This window comes from Melanotaenia boesemani, chromosome 3 (assembly GCF_017639745.1).
Source record: "Melanotaenia boesemani isolate fMelBoe1 chromosome 3, fMelBoe1.pri, whole genome shotgun sequence".
In the NCBI taxonomy this organism is placed as follows: Eukaryota; Metazoa; Chordata; class Actinopteri; order Atheriniformes; family Melanotaeniidae; genus Melanotaenia; species Melanotaenia boesemani.
Genome location: NC_055684.1, coordinates 14,064,977 through 14,083,960, shown reverse-complemented (window position 1 = coordinate 14,083,960; position 18,984 = coordinate 14,064,977). Strand labels below are relative to the sequence as shown.

General features: G+C 37.9%; 1 protein-coding gene across 1 annotated transcript in view; it reads right to left on the bottom strand.

The window, feature by feature from the left end:
- Window positions 1-1,191: 1,191 nt before the first annotated feature.
- grip2b (glutamate receptor interacting protein 2b) overlaps window positions 1,192-18,984 on the bottom strand; it is a 112,538-nt gene continuing 94,745 nt past the window's right edge. The window contains exons 18-25 of the mRNA XM_041978936.1: window positions 15,277-15,416; window positions 13,795-13,989; window positions 13,549-13,705; window positions 10,056-10,170; window positions 9,529-9,742; window positions 9,158-9,366; window positions 5,839-5,985; window positions 1,192-2,251 (exon numbers count right to left, since the gene is read on the bottom strand). Coding sequence (XP_041834870.1) covers window positions 2,093-2,251; window positions 5,839-5,985; window positions 9,158-9,366; window positions 9,529-9,742; window positions 10,056-10,170; window positions 13,549-13,705; window positions 13,795-13,989; window positions 15,277-15,416 — 1,336 coding nt within the window. The 3' untranslated portion in view covers window positions 1,192-2,092. The remainder of the gene's footprint in view (window positions 2,252-5,838; window positions 5,986-9,157; window positions 9,367-9,528; window positions 9,743-10,055; window positions 10,171-13,548; window positions 13,706-13,794; window positions 13,990-15,276; window positions 15,417-18,984) is intronic.

The window sequence follows — 18,984 nt, the reverse complement described above, 5'->3', positions numbered from 1 at the left end:
CATTGAGCTAGTAGAGCTACGGTAGTGGAGTAGTTCATGTCTATCCTTGGGAAAGATAGTTGGAACTATTCTCACTTTATGGCACTTTGGCATCTATTTTTGCACAGCACTGTACATCCATACACAGAGGAACATAAAAATGTTTCTCTGCTCCTCACACAACCAGTGTATATTACAGTGGGAGGGGTACAGCCACTCCTACTTTAGTTAATTTGACAATTTCTGAAGATATTTTGCCGGAAATCTGAGAAAAGGATGGGGAAATGTCCAATATAAAATCAAAACATGAGATCTTAATATATAGAGCTGTTGGAAAAGCTGTATATTGAATGAAATTTCCACAAAGTATCTCAATTTAAAAAAAGTGCATAATTTGCTATCGTCCAGCTTCAGTAGTCTGTTTGCCATCAAACAGGTAACTCTGTAGATGCACCCCTTCAGATATCCACTAAAATCTCACACATATACAAAGAATGTTTATAACAACATGCTCATAGTCTGCATCCTGGTGTTTTTGATCTGTTTGCAGATGATGTCAGTATCCTTTTAAAGGACCTACCTTTTCTCATAAACTGCACAGAAATATCAAAAACTTATCAGAAGGTCCTGCGTGCAGTTAAAATGAGACCAATTGCTTCTAATAACAAACATATAGTTTCTGATTCTTTTCTCACAAATCCATTTTTGTGTTTTATCCCTACAGAGGTGACAAATGTAGAGCACCAGCATGTGCTCTGGCCTCAAATCCAATAGGGAACCCTACAAACTCCAAACTGTGATCAAGCACCTCCTTGTGTTCTGCAGACGCCAGTTTTATGGCCTTAAGCAGCTACTTTGTATAAAAAGACTAATTGTAGCTATGTCTTGCCATATGGCACAAAAATAATATCTTAGAAATGTTTCAAGTACATTTTTTTGGCAACATGATCCTCTCTGTGGAACTTCCACTTGCTCACCTACCCATTTCATTAACAATACTTTATATTTAAAATGTCCTAAATAAAAAAACAACAGGAATAGATATGACTCCTTCCTTTTCCATTTGATTGTGTTACAAAAAAGAACAAAAAAAACTGTTTGGCAGTTGTGATGACGTCATTCTCTTAACCTTGTAAAGATGACACTATTTTTCTTTTTTAATTCTTTTTGTATATTGCAACTTTTTTAAGTAAAGTAACAAAAGTAGAAGTCTGTCTTTAACAGCAGCTGATAAAACACGAAGAATCTAAACAATGCTATGATTAAAAGGGAGCAGCAGAATTATGGACTTCCACATTGGCCCCATTTGTTTAAACCAGTGGTGTGAAACCCTGGTCCTCGCGGGCCGCAGTCCTGCAAGTTTTAGATGGTTCCCTGCTCCAACGCACCTGATTTGAACTAAAAAGTCACAAGGCAGAACTTAATAAGCTGTTGGGCCCATTTTATTTGAATCAGGTGTGATGGACTAGGGAAACATCTAAAAGCTGTAGGACTGCTGCCGTCAACAACCAGTTTAAACCACAGAACAATTTCTCCTGGAACCAGTTTCCTCTTCTGTTGACCCCCACCCTGCTGTAAAAACAAAAATGAAATGCACAAACTGACCAATGCAATTTCTCTCCTCGTGATCACTTAAATTTCCTAATATTACTTGCGCTGAATGATAAGGCAGTTCTCTCTGTATCTCTAACACTGCTGATTCATGTGTACTTATGCTCTGGTATTTAAAACAACAGAAATTACTTTACCTGTCTTTTAGATTTTCATTTGTATGTTTAATGTTTACTGATTCTGTCAGTAAAACTGACTCCTAACAATACCATGTAGGTGCAGGCTGACTTTGTTGAGAACATCATGCTAAATACCAACACAGTTTCTGTTTTTTTGTTTTTCCCCCTCACATTGCGTTCATGTTTCCATAAAGAATATACTGTATAACAGCAGTACAATGTAGTATAAATTGGTTGGGGTGACTGTGCATGCAAGTGTATGGATGTGTGTTTTAGGTGTGTATATTTGGACCATTTCCAGTAGATATGTTTGCAATTCATCACTTATCATGTCTCCTGCCTGAGCAAGATTGATTGTGAGTAGACTGATTTCTGTATGTGTGTTACAGATCTAGTGGGTGGTCTAAAGTGTTGTTATTGTCCTCTGGATTATCGCTGGCCAGTGGGTTGCGGCTGATGACCAGCTCCAGTCTGTCTCCAGCCTCTGTGATGAGAGGCACCGCCAGGCAGCAGTCAAAGTCCCTCGTCCTGACATGGTTCACCTGAACAAAGACATTAAAGTTTTGGTCACAACCAATCGTTCATGGGTTGTGTTCAATCCTGCACATCTTAGGAGCATTTACTTTGTTTTGGGGGAAATTTTCGTCACATCAAATTTTCTTTTTTTTAACTTAAGTTAAAATATAGCAGAAGTTCATTAACAGCCTGTAGTATGCAAAAGACAGCTGAGTGAGAAATCTGACCAGTGACCTTGGCATTAACAGTGTATGGGCACTCCCTGGTTCTATGAAGCTTAAATAATATATACTGGAAAGACAACAAACATAAGAAAAACCACCCAGTTGTTGCTGCGCCCAACTGCAGAGGTCCACTGAACAAGCTTCATTCCTACACAGAAGAGTAAAAAAGTAAATTACATCTTCCAATAGGAAACCTTGGTATTTGATCTAAGAATCACAACTTTAATGCTATGTTGCCCATCTTTGGACCCAAAAATGAATATCATGTCTCAAAAGAGATTTTATTAACACATTGATCCCCACACTGTTCAATCGAACCATCACTGAAGTAATGGAATCATTTCAGAAAGCAGTCTAACATGGCTCTAACGTGATGGCACCGTAACAGCACGGTATCACATATGTTATACAGAGTACTGAATAAGTGATTTTATTGCTCATAATATATAACATTGGGAAGATGGTTCTTTTTTATCTTTGGCAAATGTTTGGGTCTTTACAAATACTTTCAAAGTAGTCAAACAGTAAAAGGGGAATAAAAAAAGGCAATGTAGAGGGAAGAGACGCATCAACAATTTTCTAATCACATAGCCGCTCTTTGAATTGTAATCGAACTGTGAGATACCAGGAGTTTCAACCATGGAAGCATATAACCTGATTTTGCTGACAAACTGTGAGCTCAGTGTAGGTATTACAGAAATACAAATTTAGACCAGCCTGAGCTCCTGCAGCACTGTATTAGTTATTTTACCATGTCTGTAGTACAGATGAAAAATACTTGGAATTGGGTCAACACCTGTAAAGCTGTTGCATTTTAATACCATAGAGAGAGCGATTGCCTGCAGTCTTTACAGCCAAGTTGAACATCTTCCTGAAAAATATCTGAAAGTTTAACTCTCAATGTAAGTTAATCATCACTGACATGAAGTAAACTGTCTTAATGGCAACTATCCTGTCCCGGGTGCAGTGGCTCTTAGCTCTCCAGCCGGGTGCTTGTCTTAGTTTGTTTTCATTTGTTGTTTCTGGACTATTGCAAAACCACAATCAAGTACATTCATGTGAACCTCATCGACCTCGGTCTGAGGTAAAACATGCCCGTTAAATCACCATATACAGAAGCAGTAATCAGGTTACTGCTAGGACTGATGCTTAGCTGGCAGAGGATCTCAACCGCTTCTTGGCTAGGTTTGAGTCAAACAGACCCTCAGTAGCCACACCATTTATCACCATCCCCCACCATCAGCACATTGACACTACAAGAGCATGAAGTGAGACATGTGCTAAAGACGGTGAACCCCAGAAAGGTGGCAGGCCTCAACAAAGTGCCCCACAAGGTATTCAGAGCGTGCGCTTGACCAACTGACTGGAGTTTCACCTCATTCTTTAATCAGTCCCTGTTACAAAGCCAGTCTGCCTTTAAAAACTCGACTCTCATTCCCGTTCCCAAAAAGGCAGAAGTGGACAGTCTCGATGACTAAAGCCCTGTTGCACTTACGCCTGTAGTCATGAAGTGCTTTGAAAGACTAGTTTCCCAACACATCAGTGCCTGTCTGCCACCCACTCTGGACCAGTTTGCCTACAGGGAGAACCTATATACAGATGACTCTTTCACCATAGCCCTCCACTCTGTCCTTAGTCACCTGGAGCATTGGGGAAGCCATGCAAGGCTGTTTTTCCTGAACTTCAGCTCAGCCTTCATCCCTGATATCCTAGTGCAGAAACTTCTGCATCTGGGCCTCTCCTCCCCCACTTGCCAGAGGACTAAGAACTTCTTGACTGACCAGCCACAATCGGTCAAACTCGGCCCCCACCTCTCCTCCACCTTCACACTCAGCACTGGTTTCCCACAATGTTGTGTATTGACTCTACTCCTCTTCACTCTTTACACAAATGACTGCCCTACAACCCATCTCTCAAACACCATCATAAAGTTTGCAGATGACACCGCAATGTTCGAGCTCATCTCCGGGGAGGATGAGACTGAACAGACTGTCAGCGCGGTCAGAAATCAATCTCCCACTGAACACTAAAAAAACTACAGAAATCATCCCGGACTTCAGAAAGGGCAGAACGAATCCGGCCCCTCTCTACATCAACGGGGACTGTGAGGAAAGAGTTCACTCCATCCAATTCTTGGGCATACAGATCTCTGATGACCTCTCCTGGACTGCTGATACCACGGCGGTGAAGAAAGCCCAGCAGCGACTCATTTCCTGAGGGTGCTCAGGAGAAACAAGCTGAAGGAAAACTGCTGGTGTCATTCTACAGAGCCACCATGGAGAGCGTCCTGACGTACTGCATCACAGCGTGGTATGCAGGGAGCTCAGCAGCAGAAAGGAAAGCACTGCAGAGAGTGATCAACACAGCCCAGAGGATCACAGGCTCAAAGACTCCTCTCACCCCAGTTACCACCTGTTTAAGATGTTTGCCCTTAAACATTATCTCCATCTGCAGACCTGCACTATTTAATGTTTACATACTGTTTATTTGCACAATTGCATTGTATTTCATATACATGTTTGCATTCATATTTCTATTTTTTACAATATTTATTTAATACTTCTATTTTAAAAGGCACCATTTTAAGGAGCAGCTGCTTTATTATCATTGTTGTTACAACAATGATAAAAAAAGGCAATTCTGATACTTTTCTTATCTACAGTTGAGGTTTTTAAGAGGCTACTGTAGAGAGTTTTATGTTGTTAAATATTTGGGGAACACCCACAGTGATATTCTTAAGTGGATAAAACAAATAGTTATTTTCAGTTATTATTAAGTCCAAAAGTCTAAATATCTTTCCAAGTGTCCACGACACATATACTGTGGAGTTCATCCTGGTACAGCAGCTGCACAAAGCCCTACAAAGATCATTGTCACACTGCTTGCAGCCATTTAGGACATTTACACAAGGGCACCACCAAAAAAAAAAAAAAAAAGAAAAAGAAAAACAGTAAGTGCATCATTTGTACTTCTTTTTGCCTTCTGGTATGTCCCAGAACAAATGATCTGCATACAAACAAGATTCAGTTTCAGTTACTTTGACAGTCAAATTATTAGGAAAAACAAGCATGTCCCAGTCAGTTCCAGCCCTAATGTTCATGTCTGTAGGAAACAAGTTTCCTCTTCTCCATCTGTAGCAGATGTTGCACAGTTGTCTCAAGAATTTAACATCAGAATAAACTGAGTGCAAGCTAGATTGAAACACTGCATGCAAATCTTATGAAACCACAAGTTTAAGTAACAGAACTGAGAAAGCATTCACTATTGGTTTAATCTTTTGGCACTTCGTGAATCTCGGATCCACATGGATCAACTTTCAGGCATTGTCCACAGCTTTCCTCCTATTTTGGAAGTTGTAACAGTGTGTTTTTTTATCGTTAAACAATTACCTGCAGGATCCTGTCGAAAGGTCTAAGCCCGGCTCTGTCAGCTGGCCCGTCAGGTCTGATCATGTTCACATAAACACCTTTTTCCAAGAAGCCGTCTGACACACTGAAACCAAAGTCATCGCTCTCTGGGTCCTTTATTACAGTTACCTGGAAAATGACAACACATGGGGAAAGTTTGCCTTAATTCTTGCTTATGTAAAATGATTATGTTTTTTTTAAGGTGAGACTACGTCTCATTTTTTTAAATCAAAGTTATACTCAAATTTTAAGGGGCTGAAGAAGCAGGGACATGTTCAGCAAATGTTCCTGTAAAACAAACTGATGGGGGTCCTAGTGGGAAAATGAGTCAGTTTGTGGTCCTTATCCAGAAAAGTAAAAAAAAGTGTACCTTCCTTTTGTCAAACTGTTTGATTAAAGTGCCTCATGTGAGTGTACTGTGGGAAGAAATTGTAAAAAAATTGCTGTCCAGTATTTATATTAACTATAAAATGTGTACACCCCTGTGTTAAAATGGCAGGCATTTTGTGATGTTAAAAAAGACAATTAATCATTTAAAAACTTTTCCCACCTTTAATGTGACGACCTGAACAATTCAGTTCAAGAACAAACAAATCTGTAAGGGGAAAGAATTTGAAATTCAGAAAAATAAATAAAACCTGCTAGTTACATAAGTAAGGACACCCTTAAACTAATAATTTATTAAAGCACCTTGTGATTTAATCCCAGCATTCAGTCTTCTTGGTTACACACCTGTCATCAATGAAAGCAACTGATTAACCCTAAACAAAGTTTAGCTGTTCTCGTAGGATTTTCCTGATATTTACTTAGCTTACTGCTACTGCCCAGAAGTCATGGGTCACAGAGAGCTTTCAGAGAATCAAAGGGATCCTATTGTTGAAAAACATCAGTCAGGAAGCGGGGGGAAAAAAAGCAAAGTAAACAGCACTAGACAAGTCATGAAAATGGAGAAAATATTAAACAACAGTGAAACAACACATAACCAAAAACTTGTGTTTTCTGATGAAAACACAAAACGAAAACTAGTCAGGAAGGCTTCCAAAAGATCGGTAGCAACACTCAGGAAGGAACAGGAATGTCTGACTCTTACTAGTTGTGTATTACATGGTATATAAATAAAGTTTGATTTGATAACTATCTGCCGCATTTTTTTTTATGTCTGAACTATGCGATATGTTGGCAAAATGGAAGCCTAGATCAAGTCTTCCAAAAGCATGGAAACATGCCATTACACTGAATTATGTAATTGTACTAAAAGGTGCTTTAACCCTGTGGTGCATAGTGTCCACTACAGTGGACACATATTTAAAGGCTGTTTTTAAATGTATGCATGGGTGTGGATCATACATTAGCAACTTCTTTGGACATTAGTGAGTCACCAGTACTCTGCCACGTATAAAGAATAACTACATTTGATATAGTATCTATACATACATTGTAATTACCAAGTTTGCCTCAGTGATAAACAGGACAAGAAAATGATCCAGGTGTTTTTATAGAAAATATATATTATATTAATATGACAAGATATTATTTTATAAATATTTTCGAAGATAAGGTAGAAAAATCAATACATTGAGTAAAAGTTAAAATAAGATTAAAAAAACATCAATGTGCATGTCTGTAGAAGTAAAATATTTTATTTAAAAAAATATGTTACTGTTTTGCAATAATTCATGCACCAGAGGGTTAACAAAATGAGTTTGAAGGTGTGTACACTTATGCAACCAGCTTATTGTTTGCTTTTTTTTTTTAATTGGCCAGGTTATAGATCAGATGTTGTTATGTGAGTCTGACGTGCTTCCTCTTTAAATTTTTGAGCATTGCAGACCTACTTCTGTGGTACCCAAGGTCCTCTTTACAAATACCAGATGTATTTAATTTATTTTGTAAGTGTAATGTAAAGTAGTCAAGGACTTTTGGCCTTCCTTTGCCATCATTTTGTTCCCTGGTCCGCCACCATATTTTTCCCCTCAGCTGAGATAGGGGAAAAAGACGATGTCTCGCTCTGTAGGTTTTTTTTTTTTTTTTTTTTTTGTCGACAATTGTCGACAGTTAAATTCTTTGTCGACTATTTTTATTGTCGACTTTTTTCAACAACGTTGACTAATCGTTGCAGCCATAATGACTTGTAGGTTAAAATACAGAGGCCTTTCCATCATGTGCTCCTGGGGGTTATTCCAAAAAATGGATTTACTGGTTTAGCTGGTTATGTTAATGCTTTATTGCCTGAAAAGAAAAACACTTCGTTATGCAATGCCATCAATCACTGACATGTCGGCCATGTCTCCATGAAATTCCTATCTTCAGTTTTAAGTATTCCATCTCCAGATCCACTTTTGCAATCTAGCGCTGTAGGTGGACTTTTTAGAGTTACTTTGCAGTCCTGTTCTGATGATGTAACCCCTGGGATGCTTCTCATCATTTTTTGGTGGTCCCGGTTAATGTTCACCACAAACTCTTCTACAGGGGTGAAGGATTGTTGTGGTTTCCCCAAACCTGTCTTCCATTCCTCTAATGTCTTCTTATTGGCTGTGAAATATTTCTACCACTTTGTTCTGAGCCTACAGCAATATTTATGGAAATTGTTGGCTTCAGGGGGCATTTTTTCTAAGGTGCAGATGACAAATTCTTACCAGTATGAAGAATATTTTTATAGTTTGCTTTCACTTGGATCAAGGTACTCCAATATATAATATAATATAATATAATATAATATAATATAATATAATATAATATAATATAATATAATAAGCTAATTAAATTTAGTATTTAGATAACACATGCCAACTGTAGGCTCCCATGCATTTAACGTCCACTTGTGCGTTGACTTTGCTGGAAATCCTCAGCAAAGCATCCCAACAGCCAGTGGTAGATGCAGCTCTTTTCCTTTGTTGATCATTTTCATCGTTATTTTGGGGCTAAATGGGTGGTGCCTTTCATAGGTTTGCTGTGGACGTGCACACAGTGGCTTAACCAACATGGGGCTGTGATAACTACTTCATAGCTGGTGTTTTGAAACCGAAAACGCAGATTAAGATGTCAGAGGATTTAGAAACCTGGAACACTGTTATCACAGGATTTGTCCTTTCTGGAATATTCCCCTGGTCTTATTTGCTGATGCCAAATAAAATTTTCCCTAATAAAGTTCTGTCTAATCCTTTTAATTAAATAATGTCTCTAATTTTCTAGGCTCTAATTTTAAAGCCTTCTCTTTAACTAATCTTCTCATTTGATGCATGCCCCATCCCAGAACAGAAAGTGCATTATGACAGAATTTTAAGAAGAGGTTTAAACTCACTTTGTGCAGCTCCAGAGGCGTTGGGGATAGAATTCCCTGCATCTCCTCTTTGATGCGACGAGACTCCCACGTTCTCTCTGATACTCTCAGCGAAGCTTTGGGTTTGGGCTCGTGGTGCAGAAGAGGAGACTGGTTTTCCTGGTGGATGTGGGACCCCTGGTGCAGGTGTGCGTCTTGGTTGAAATGGGCCTCCTCAAGTAGGGTGGCATCTGAGTGCAACAAGAACACTAGATTTTACAGATTTTTTTCTAGAAACATTTTGACAAGTTGTTTTTTTTTTTTTTTTGTTTTTTTTTTTATTTAAAGGAAATTTGATCACTTCTCTGCTTTGAGAAACAGCCCCCCTTTGTTCTGTCACATTAGCCTCTGACCTTGCAGGAGGTGGGCATCTTCATGTAGATGGGCTTCCTCATGCAGAAGGACACCCTGATGAAAGTGTGCGCTCTGGTGAAGCAGGTTCCCCTGATGAAGGAGAGAATTCCTCCTGAGTGGGCTCATCCTGCTGTGACTCAGTATGGTCTCAGCTGGAGGTTTGTTGACACCATCTACACCCAGACTGATGGCTGTGCCTGTCATGATGGATGCCTGCACATGCAAATATATGTATTTGTATGTGTGTGCAATGTTAAATTTACTTCAACCCAGACTAATGTCAACATTCTAAGAGTTGAAGTAAAACATTAGAATTTTACAAATAATATCTGTAGTCAAGCTGTCAAAATATATTCTATTTTTTTTTCTCCAATACAAGTGGCTTCTTTTAATGCATCTGGTGAAAATATAATTTCACTCATTTTTTTTCAGAAATATAGAAAATAAACACTGCCCCCATTTTCTATATGTGGGCTGTTGAATCCTGGTGTTAAATATTTGCATTTTGATTTAGATAATTACAGACCTCTATCTCTCTGAGTAGCTCGGACTGGCCACAGGTTTCCAGGTCCTCCAGTGCCTGACACCAGAAACTGTCATCTGGATCCAACAGAATACCATCAGGCTGCTGGCCAATAAACCTGCCACACACACAAGAGAGTATTTCCATCAGTGTTTATCCCTGAATAAATACATCTTAGATCGAAGTATTTAAATTTGTACTCTTTGAATCTGCTTCTTGGTCTCAGATTGTATACCATATGAACTGTTTTTTATGACCATATTACCTGGACCAAACTTGAATAATTGTGTTCTGTGGAATTTAGTTAAACATTCATTATGTTATGTTAACATAGTAATAAAGAAGCGTAACTACTGATGCATGCAAAGAATCTGTGTTTTGTTGTTTTCTCACCTGTTTAACTGATCTACTACACACTCACTGTGTCAGTATGCCAGACTTACAAGAAGTGATGCAGAAAAAAAATGGCCCACAATTGCATATATATGTTTTGTAGACATATATTGCACCAATAATCTCAGCTACTGTGCTAACTTCAGAAAGAAGAGATTTGGTTAATTTGATTTATTGTAGTGTTAATTATTGATAGGCTGTTCAAAGGCCCTTGTGCAATAAAAGTAGGAGAAATCCAACATTTAGCAGAGCATGGACCAGAAACCAATGAGAGGACTCAAACTGTTCTGGCAAATAAGCAAAGAAATCCAGATAGAATAGAAACTGAGTGGCAGGTGTATAGAACATCATTAAAATAAGTCCAGGAGAACATCAAGGACAGGAAGTAAATCTGAAGAGAATTGCAATGAAATACACTTTTACAAAAACAAAACAGGCAGTAAGACCATGATGAATGTAAACGAAACAAGGACATGTCACTCTTTCCACCTGTTCCCTAATAGAGTCTCAGGATGCTCATCACACAGCAGCCTGCAAAGACACCTAACCAGAAAGTAAAACTCAGCTGTAAAAAGTTATTGTCCTTTTTGTTAGGAAATTACATCTTGTTTCGTTTTCCTTTAGCAACTGCAAAATGAAATGCTTACATACATAATCATAAGTCAGCAGATCATTAAAGCTGTCCTCTATTCATCCTTTATTTTCTATGTTTATGCATCCTTTGAAATTTCCTTCACAACCGATTGCCGCCATGTGAGCAGTGACAAAGCGTAGCATGTACTTGTATCTTTATGTAATGCTTTGAAGCCACATATATGAACTCTGACTGCAGAAAATAACCTTGGCTGCACTCTTCCTGAACGGGCACTACTCTCATCATCAATAAAGCCCATGAGACCACACACCACTCTCTGTGTGGGACAAGGCTATTTGTTCTGGTTAAATCCAACATGAATAATCTTTTAACACTGATTGTCCTCAACTGACAAGATTAATTCACTTTCAGTGTGCAGATTTTCCCCCACATCCTTCCTCTATTTCCCTCCTCCCCCTGCAGTGTTATGTAATGTCTGTGAATGTTACTATGCTCACATAGTTTAGCCTTCTGACTCATCGCTGTAAACACACAGACGACTCCAGATACTCAGTTCATTTTACTTTATCACTCAACTGCCACATAGAAACATGAACCTCTAGAAACTTTGATGTGTGGATTAAGAAAGCAGGAGCCTGACTTTCACACTGGTGAACAACCATCTGTCCACCTCCTGATCCAAAGTTTACCCAAATCTGTGACAACAGAAGAATAAGTGTAATCATAAGATAAACATACCTGTTTATAGCTGTCCAGAAAAAATCCCCTAAAAAGGATTAAACTTTAATGCAAGTTCACTAAGAAATCAATGTCTGTCCGATCCTTGTTCTTTAACCCTTTGAGCCCTGTTGAATACTTTTGGAGTAATAATTAATGGAGATTATGTGTAAATATCAGTGCATGTGTTACTGGTGAAGAATAAATGAAGATGGCACACTGCACAAATAAAAAAAAGCTTCAGGCTCGCCAAAAAGTAACAACCAAAAAAAAAAAAAAAAAAAACCTTTTAAGGAGGAATATGAAGTAATGTATGATCTCTTTACCAACTTAAATAGATAGGTCCATTTTATACATTTTCAAAGGCAAGGCAAGTTTATTTGTGTTGCACGATGGATGATTCGAAGTGCTTTACAGAAACATTGAAACTTAGGAAAATAAGAAGTACAATTTAAAATTAAAAACAAATGAGAACGGAAAAAGAAGGAACATTAGATTAAAAAATAGGGGTGGAACGCGATTAAAAATATTAATCTTATTAATTAGAAGCTTTGTAATTAATTAAACTTGATAAATCACATCATAATTGTATAACAATATTTGCACCAAAAAGCAAGATTTTTTTTTATTTAAATGTATTTTAGTGGACGACTGAATCAAATAACAGACACAGACATTAATATTGTAAACTTAGGCTCTAGCAATGTCTGATGAAATTGATTTAATTGCGTTTTTCAAAACAGCAGAAAAAGCAATAGAAAATATCTCTGGCCAAAAGTGAACAGACCTGTCTGGTTGTTCTGTAAATTAAGAGTCTACAACATGTTACAGTACTTCTAACTTTAAGTATTGAATCTAAATTGATTCAAATATTAGGGTTTTTTATTAAATTTAAATAAAGTTCAGAATTAATATTTTCTGTAGTTATCTCAGTTAATTCAAGCCCATTAAAACAAATATTAAGATTTTTCTGACGCACTAGTGCAGGGACTACCAACTATGGACCTGTTGAGTCATCGTCCTGCAGATTTTACCTGTTTAAATGCTGTAATACACTTAAGTCAAATTATTAATGAGTCATTAGAGGCTTGTGCAGAACTTGAAAACAAGCTATCATATGGACCAGGTGTGGTGTGGATCAGGTGTGTTGCTGCAGGAAAATGTCTAAAACTAGCAGGAAAGTTGGTGCAGCATACTGAACCTCCTCTCTACATTTCAGAAGTCCAGAAGAACATATTTACTAATCTGAATTAATTTCCATGTTTATCTCCAGGTTTTTCAAATTTAGTAAAGCAAAGACATTATCGAGAGGAGAAGGACAGAGTTTTTCAGTTTAAGCTACAGATCAATGCTGTTAATAAATGCTGGTAGATAAAGGGTGAGCATATATATACATATACACACACTACAAGCAATTTGCTGTAGGCCTTAAAACAAGTCGAGCAAACGACAGAAGAATTTTACAGAGGTGGTTACTTCTGCTTGGCCAAAGACATCAATATTGTCTATGATATTGTTATCGAGATATTTTAGAAAAATATCGCAATATCATTTTTGGACGATATTGCCTGCAGGACTCCGGCCCTTGAGGAACAGGACTGAGGATACCTGGACTATATGAAGGTAATCTGCATAATCAGATTTACATGGAGCAAAAAAAGTTTAAGAAATTTATTGGCTGTTGAAACAGAGTGTAAAAACAGTAGCATCTGAAATAGTAAAAAATGCACTAAAATTTCTATTAACAGAAACACAAAGAATATATTCTATTTAGATAAAAAGGTATTTTACCCAGGTGGTTTGTCCCAGTCATCCTCACTGAACCCTCCATCGCTGAATGGGTAGTTCTTCCGCGGACGTGGGGGAGGTGTGGTGCTACGCTGCTGCTTGGAGCTACGCCACTCATGTGGATGAAGGGCAATTCCAGCTGCTTGATGACTGTATGTTCCTGCAGGAGAGGGGAATCAAAAAGAAAAATGAAGCTATCTTGTATCCAGCCATTGTAAAGATATTTTGACTTTTCAAAAATGAGCTTACCCTGGCTGCCGTAGCCTGCGTCCAGTCCGGAGCCATCCCATGACTCCATGGCAGAGTCCACGCTGGGTATAGTTGTGGAGTAAAGCTCTGATAACTTATTGGTCTGTTGGCTGTCTGTCAGATCGTCCTCATCAGGATCACTGATCTCATTCTCTGTCGTGTCCTCTACTTCTGCTGCCTTCCTTTCCTCTAAATCTGAAGGGGAAATTATGAATTGGTAATAAGCTTTTTCAAGCCTTTTCAGAAAGTTTTCTCATTTAGTTGGAGCAGACTCTTTTAATCCAGCTTGCCTACATTGCACTGATAGCGGTTTCAAGAAGGCCATGGTTGACCAGCTGAGACAAAATTTTTACTCCTTTTGAAAATCCGTGTGAACATCTTGCAGCATTATTGCAAAACAATCAGTCTTCTATGGAACAACTAATGGGTTCAAAGTATGATGCGACATGGTGCGCAAGAAAAGTAAAAGTAAATGGAGAAAACTGGAGAAAACTGTATCTGAAGTGGCTACTTGGAAACTTACAACCCTGTCACTTTGTTTTGGGCAGCTTTGGTCTGAAAAGACATCTTTCAGTCAGTCATTATGATTTAGATTGCATCACACATTCAGCCTAAAGTTGAAATAGCCAGCCTTTCCATCTGAATCTGCTCCAATCTTCAACTTCATATCATGCTGCATTTGCTGCATCTTGGAAGTGGGAAAACTTGACTTTGTTTGCCTTTGATGAGTAAATTCTCTTCAGCAGTTACACACTTAAAGAAATGAGCGAATAATGAGTATAATGAGTAAAAGTATTTTTATATCAGCCACATTCTAAGAAAGAGATCACTGATAAGTGGACCGTGGACCGGATCTGGACCCTGACCCAGAACCTGTCCCACATGGACCCAGACCTAGGATTTAAAATCTGATGGGTGGTTTTATTTTAACTAGCACAACTTTTGTAGTCTTTACGGTAGCAATAAGGAAACATACAGACCAACTGCATGTAGGTTAAGCCATCCCATGTGATGCTCAGCCAATTAAGTCTGTGAGGCTTCTGGTGGTAAACTTTGCGGCACTAAAGCGCAGATGAGACTTTAAGAGGCAGCTAACAGACATATGTCCGAGCAGAGAAAGGGAGCAGTGTTGCCAAGTTCACCTGTTTTATGCAACTTTGGTTTGTTTTTTTGTGAAGTCACTTGAAAATATCGTCAGTCGCAGGCAGGCAAACCCTCCGAAGAAGAAATGTGGAGTGGATCATTCCAACCCTTAAAACTGGCTGCTATAAACAGAGCTGTAAATTCATGACTGAAAAGGGAGCTGTTTTACTGTCTGTGTAGTATGTTAACCAATGCATGTTGCTGAAGAAATTGTGTCAACTTGCACAAAAAGAGCATTTCTTCTTTAAATGACCTCAGTAAATAGGTAGATGTCTGAAGTTGTCATATCACTCATATCAATTAGCTTAAGCACAACTAAGTCTGACTTTTCATACTTACTGTCAAGCTGCTTTTTTATTTTAAGGGTTACTGTCTCTCCAGCCATCTGCAGCAGGTGGATGGCTTCGCTCAGTGGCTTGCCTTTCAGACTGACACTGTTGATGGCCAAGATCCGATCACCAACATGAATAGCCCCTGTCCTGGACACACATAAAAACATACCAATTCACATACAAAAAACTTCCATTTAACATACATAAACACAAAGGAGTCGAGTATGGTGCCCAAACAGAGCTTGTATTCATTTTTTGTTATGCCATTGCATTTTAATTACTTTTACAGGAAACTGAAGCTCTAGAAAATCTTGCTTTTCTGAAAACAAGATAATAATCAATGACCAGTAGTATTACCGTCTTTCTAAAACATCTTTTCAAGCTTAAATTATTGCTGTAAATATTTTTTGAAGGACAACATAGATAAAATGCAGAAACACTGTAGCAACAGTCATTGTGTACAAAGTAAACTTAGTTATTCAGGTTAAAAAATCTTGTGCAAGCATACACATAACTAGCCCAGGGTCATGACAAGGTGACTGGAAAAAATAACAGTCGCTCCATTTAATTCCATTTAACTGGCCACCATATTATAATAGCTGTGAAATACAAAACAATCCTTTATCTCTCTTTAAGTAGGCCACAAGATATCATTCATTTCAAGGTGTTATCTCACAGGCACCCATATACCACATTAGCATGGATTAAATGCTTAAAAGCAAATGGTTAAAGCCAGGTACATGTGTTTGTTTAAGAAAACAGGTTTGTTTTTTCTGCTATTTGTGTCTTTCATTTCCATATACCTGAGCTTGTTTAACAAAATGAAATCAACCAAACAGCTTAAAGAAAAACCAGGTCATAGGGAATTTTACCCACCAGTCACAGATGTAGCAATGTCGATCTCATCTGTTCTCTTGCATTTTCTTCAGTTTCAAGCTGTGCTAGGTCTATTTATAGCACTTTAAGCCCACAGGTCTGAGGCAAAGTGCCTTATTGACAATAGTTTAGAACAGGACGTGGAACAATTCCATCACAAACTCCAAGAAATGGGTCACAGTGTGTCTGCAAAAATGTGTGGAGTAAAACAGGATAAGAAGCCACCCACTGTGTCCTTTGGTGAAATTACATGTGAAACAGCTGCTATGGTGCACATTAGATAAAATCATTAAGTTAGATGGACCTTTGAGACTTAGGGAAGTCATTTTTCCATTGTCTGTTGAGTGTTTTTGCCATGGATGCTGACTGCACACCCAGCTCATCTTTCTTATACCATCCTGATGTGTCAACTGGCACCACCGCACACTCAGCTGCTGGCAGGGAATCCCTCCATTTACAACTCAGAGACGCTTTCATTATTTATCCTTATATGGTTCATGTACCCATTGCAGACAGATTCAAATGAAGTTTGAAGTGTTTAATGTATTTGATTGGTTTCTGAAGTTTCTGGATGCACTGACATGACAGCACAAGGTCCTAAGAGATTTTATTCATTGTTTAAATACGCAAATAACAGGTGGTGAGGGTGTTATACTATGCAAACATACAGTTTGGCTTTGATCATTGTCTGAATATGATATTTGTGTGGAACAGACAGAAGTGGCAGCCAATACGCTGTTTTAATTATTAGATAAGCCACTTGTCGACTCCATGAACTTTTTTCCATGTACCAAGGATTTTTAAAAATCCTAGCACATTTCCACTGACATTAGCAAGAAAAAACCACATTCCCTCAATCCCACACTGTCACTTAAAAAAGCAGCTGGAAGAGGGGTAGTGTATTTCAGACTCCCCATAATCCTTGAGGGACAGGGCCGTGTGATGAAGAACTCTGATTGGTGGAACATGCAGTACTTCATGCAGCGATACTGCCATTCACTGCATGTTTAAGTCGGTGTGCAGCTGCAAGCGTTTTTATTTTACTTCTATAAAATTAACTCTGGGTTTTAATCATTTAAAAAAATCCAGAGGTGGCCAGAAAACAAGGTCTTGGCACTTTGAGCTTAGTGGCTAAGAACGATGTGTAGCATGACTTTTAGTCTTTGCTAATAATGCCGTCGTCTTTCAGGTAGATCCATGGTTTTCACTGCAATAGAAACTTGGACCAAAAGAACCAAATGTACAAATAATAAGACAGTCATGTTGGTCGCTGTTTATTGCATTGTTGTTCTTGTTTTTCCTTCAGCTGCTTCTTACTGCCACCTACTGGACTGGAAGTGTGCTGCAGTTTCTTCTACTACTTCTCCATGCATCATTAGCCTGATTAAAATACATTTTCCAGAACTTTGCAGTGCAGTGGTTTTGCAAACCATGTAGATTACCTGGAATTTTTTTAGCCTGATAAATAAATTCTGAGTAATAAAAGTTCCTGGAAATGTGGGCTGAAAACCCAGAATAGTTGCAAAAAACATGGGTTTATAGTAATAAAAATAATTTAATGTAATTAGAAAAATTACTACATTATAATTTCCTTTGGGGATTAATAAAGTATTTTTCCATTTTGTTCTTATTTCGTAAATAAATATAATACTCACTGTGCAGATGTTGTACTGCCTAAATAGATTTTTCTTTCTGTTACTGCATCCAATTTCAGTGAAATCACTTATTTCTGTTGTTCCTTATCAATAAAGACAACTACAAGTATATATTTATAGTGTTGTAGTAAAAAAACCCATTACATTTTAATGAGTTTAATGTAGGAAAATATTTCAATTGTGTCTTAACAGCAATCTAATTGTTACAAAATTGGTCTGTGACAGTGACGTCTGTACATCATGACTGCAGATTTGAAATGAAACACGAAGACCAGACTAATATCAAGCTTGTCAGTGTAATTACAGATATATGGAAACGATAATAGATAAAAGCTGTGATTCTGAGAGTTTTCTTTTCAGAGGCCTGAAGGGATATTGAGTTTTATTTTATTTATTTATTTTTTCGTCAGTGTTCTACCCGCATCTAACGGGAGTCAGAGCCCTATGTATAAACTATCGTGGTGTGCCCTCATGCTCACTTCATCAATATGTCTCACGTATATTTTTTTCTTGGTACAAGACAAAGATGACAAATATGTTCTTAGTTTTACCTCTATATTAAGAAAATGCTTATCTGCCAACACAATAAAAGTCAAATGGCCAGACTTCAATCAACTCCAGTTCTTTTAGTTTTTATTTAAATCATATTTCTCCAGCCTCTGTCCTCTCCTTATCCTCATTCCTTCATTTACATCTTCTTTCTTATCTTTTATCCGTCTCTCTCTGCTACAGGGAAGACAGACACTCATACAAGCAACACGAATACACAATTAGCTTAACCTGCTTTTTTTTTTTTAAAAAAAAAAGCTACTTGCTGTAAGTGTTGCAAAGATCATTTCAGTTGAACCAGCTACAGATGATTGAATACCTTAATTGTCTATGTGATCTCACCTTTCCTCGAATCCAAGTGATCCTCTGGACATTTTATTGGAACTGCTGCAGCTGCTGTGTGTCAAACTTTGAGCCATGTGGTTCATAATTGTTCATGATCACCAAGCTTGACTAAGACTGACAAATTACAATGTCACACTGGCACTATATATAATATATGTTTGCTTTGTAAGAAACTATTTGTAAAGCTATGTCAACAAAAGGCACGATTAATGTTTTGTATTGAACCTAATGTCTTATTGTGAACTTATAACAGTAAGCTCGGCAGCTTTCTGTTTTGTTTTTTTTTTAAT